Source organism: Oncorhynchus gorbuscha, unplaced genomic scaffold (genome assembly GCF_021184085.1).
Source record: "Oncorhynchus gorbuscha isolate QuinsamMale2020 ecotype Even-year unplaced genomic scaffold, OgorEven_v1.0 Un_scaffold_5746, whole genome shotgun sequence".
Lineage (NCBI taxonomy): Eukaryota > Metazoa > Chordata > Actinopteri > Salmoniformes > Salmonidae > Oncorhynchus > Oncorhynchus gorbuscha.
Genome location: NW_025749480.1, coordinates 5,977 through 7,500, shown reverse-complemented (window position 1 = coordinate 7,500; position 1,524 = coordinate 5,977). Strand labels below are relative to the sequence as shown.

At 42.2% G+C, this 1,524-nt stretch overlaps 1 protein-coding gene across 1 annotated transcript in view; it reads right to left on the bottom strand.

Moving 5' to 3' along the window:
* LOC124029179 (voltage-dependent T-type calcium channel subunit alpha-1H-like) overlaps positions 1-682 on the bottom strand; it is a gene marked incomplete at its 3' end in the record, with an annotated part of 8,329 nt that extends 7,647 nt beyond the window's left edge. Inside the window, exon 1 of the mRNA XM_046340985.1 lies at positions 307-682. Coding sequence (XP_046196941.1) covers positions 307-682 — 376 coding nt within the window. The remainder of the gene's footprint in view (positions 1-306) is intronic.
* Positions 683-1,524: the final 842 nt, after the last annotated feature.

Sequence of the window (1,524 nt, the reverse complement as noted above, 5' to 3'; positions counted from 1 at the left end):
AGAAATACTGTATATGGAGAGATGGTTCTTATTAGTTCTACTATAGAAATACTGTATATAGAGAGATGGTTCTTATTAGTTCTACTATAGAAATACTGTATATAGAGAGATGGTTCTTATTAGTTCTACTATAGAAATACTGTATATAGAGAGATGGTTCTTATTAGTTCTACTATAGAAATACTGTGTATATATAGAGAGATGGTTCTACTATAGAAATACTGTATGTAGAGAGATGGTTCTTATTAGTTATACTATAGAAATACTGTGTATATATATATATAGAGAGAGAGAGATGGCTCTTACTGTGCTGTCCCATGAGTTGATGCAGCTTGCTGAGGGGGTCCGGACTGTTTTCTGAGAGGGGCGAGGGCTGTGAGGGGAGTGGCCTCTGGGGCTGTGTGGGGAGGGGTATGTGGGGTTCTGTGGGTTGGGGGCTGTGGGGGTGTCTGGAGAGGGGGCTGTAAGGCTGTGTGGGGAGGGGGATGTGAGGTTGTGTGGGGTGGGGGCCGTGGAGGTATGTGGGGAGGGGGCTGTGGAGGTTCGTGGGGAGGGGGTTGTGGGGGTGTGTGGGGAGGGGGTTGTGGGGGTGTGTGGGGATGTGATGCTGTGTGGGGAGGGGCTTAGGGGTGAAGCTGCGGTAGCTGCAGACGAAGGAGGGCAGGATGGTGGGGTAGTTCATCCCTCCATTCAGACGACCCAGAAGAGACGACCCCAGCCCAGGGGTCACAGAGGGGTCACGACCCGGGACAGGAAGTGACCTCATCTCCAGCTCCTCCCCACCTGTAGGAGCCATTATGTTGATTTAATTAATTAATGTTAGTCAGCCATCTTTTCACGGCAGGTAAAGATCTATTCAAATCATCAGTTAAAGACCTATTCAAATCATCCTGAACATTAGATTCAGGTAAAGACCTATTCAAATCATCAGTTAAAGACCTATTCAAATCATCCTGAACATTAGAATCAGGTAAAGACCTATTCAAATCATCCGTTAAAGACCTATTCAAATCATCCTGAACAGTAGATTCAGGTAAAGACCTATTCAAATCATCCTGAACATTAGATTCAGGTAAAGACCTATTCAAATCATCCTGAACATTAGTTTCAGGTAAAGATCTATTCAAATCATCCTGAACATTAGATTCAGGTAAAGACCTATTCAAATCATCCTGAACAGTAGATTCAGGTAAAGACCTATTCAAATCATCCTGAACAGTAGATTCAGGTAAAGACCTATTCAAATCATCCTGAACAGTAGATTCAGGTAAAGACCTATTCAAATCATCCTGAACATTAGATTCAGGTAAAGACCTATTCAAATCATCCTGAACATTAGTTTCATAAAGACCTATTCAAATCATCCTGAACTTTAGATTCAGTTAAAGACCTATAAATCATCCTGACAGTCCTATTCAAATCACCTGAACATTAGATTCAGGTAAAGACCTATTCAAATCATCCTGAACATTAGATTCAGGTAAAGACCTATTCAAATCATCCTGAACATTAGTTTCAGGTACA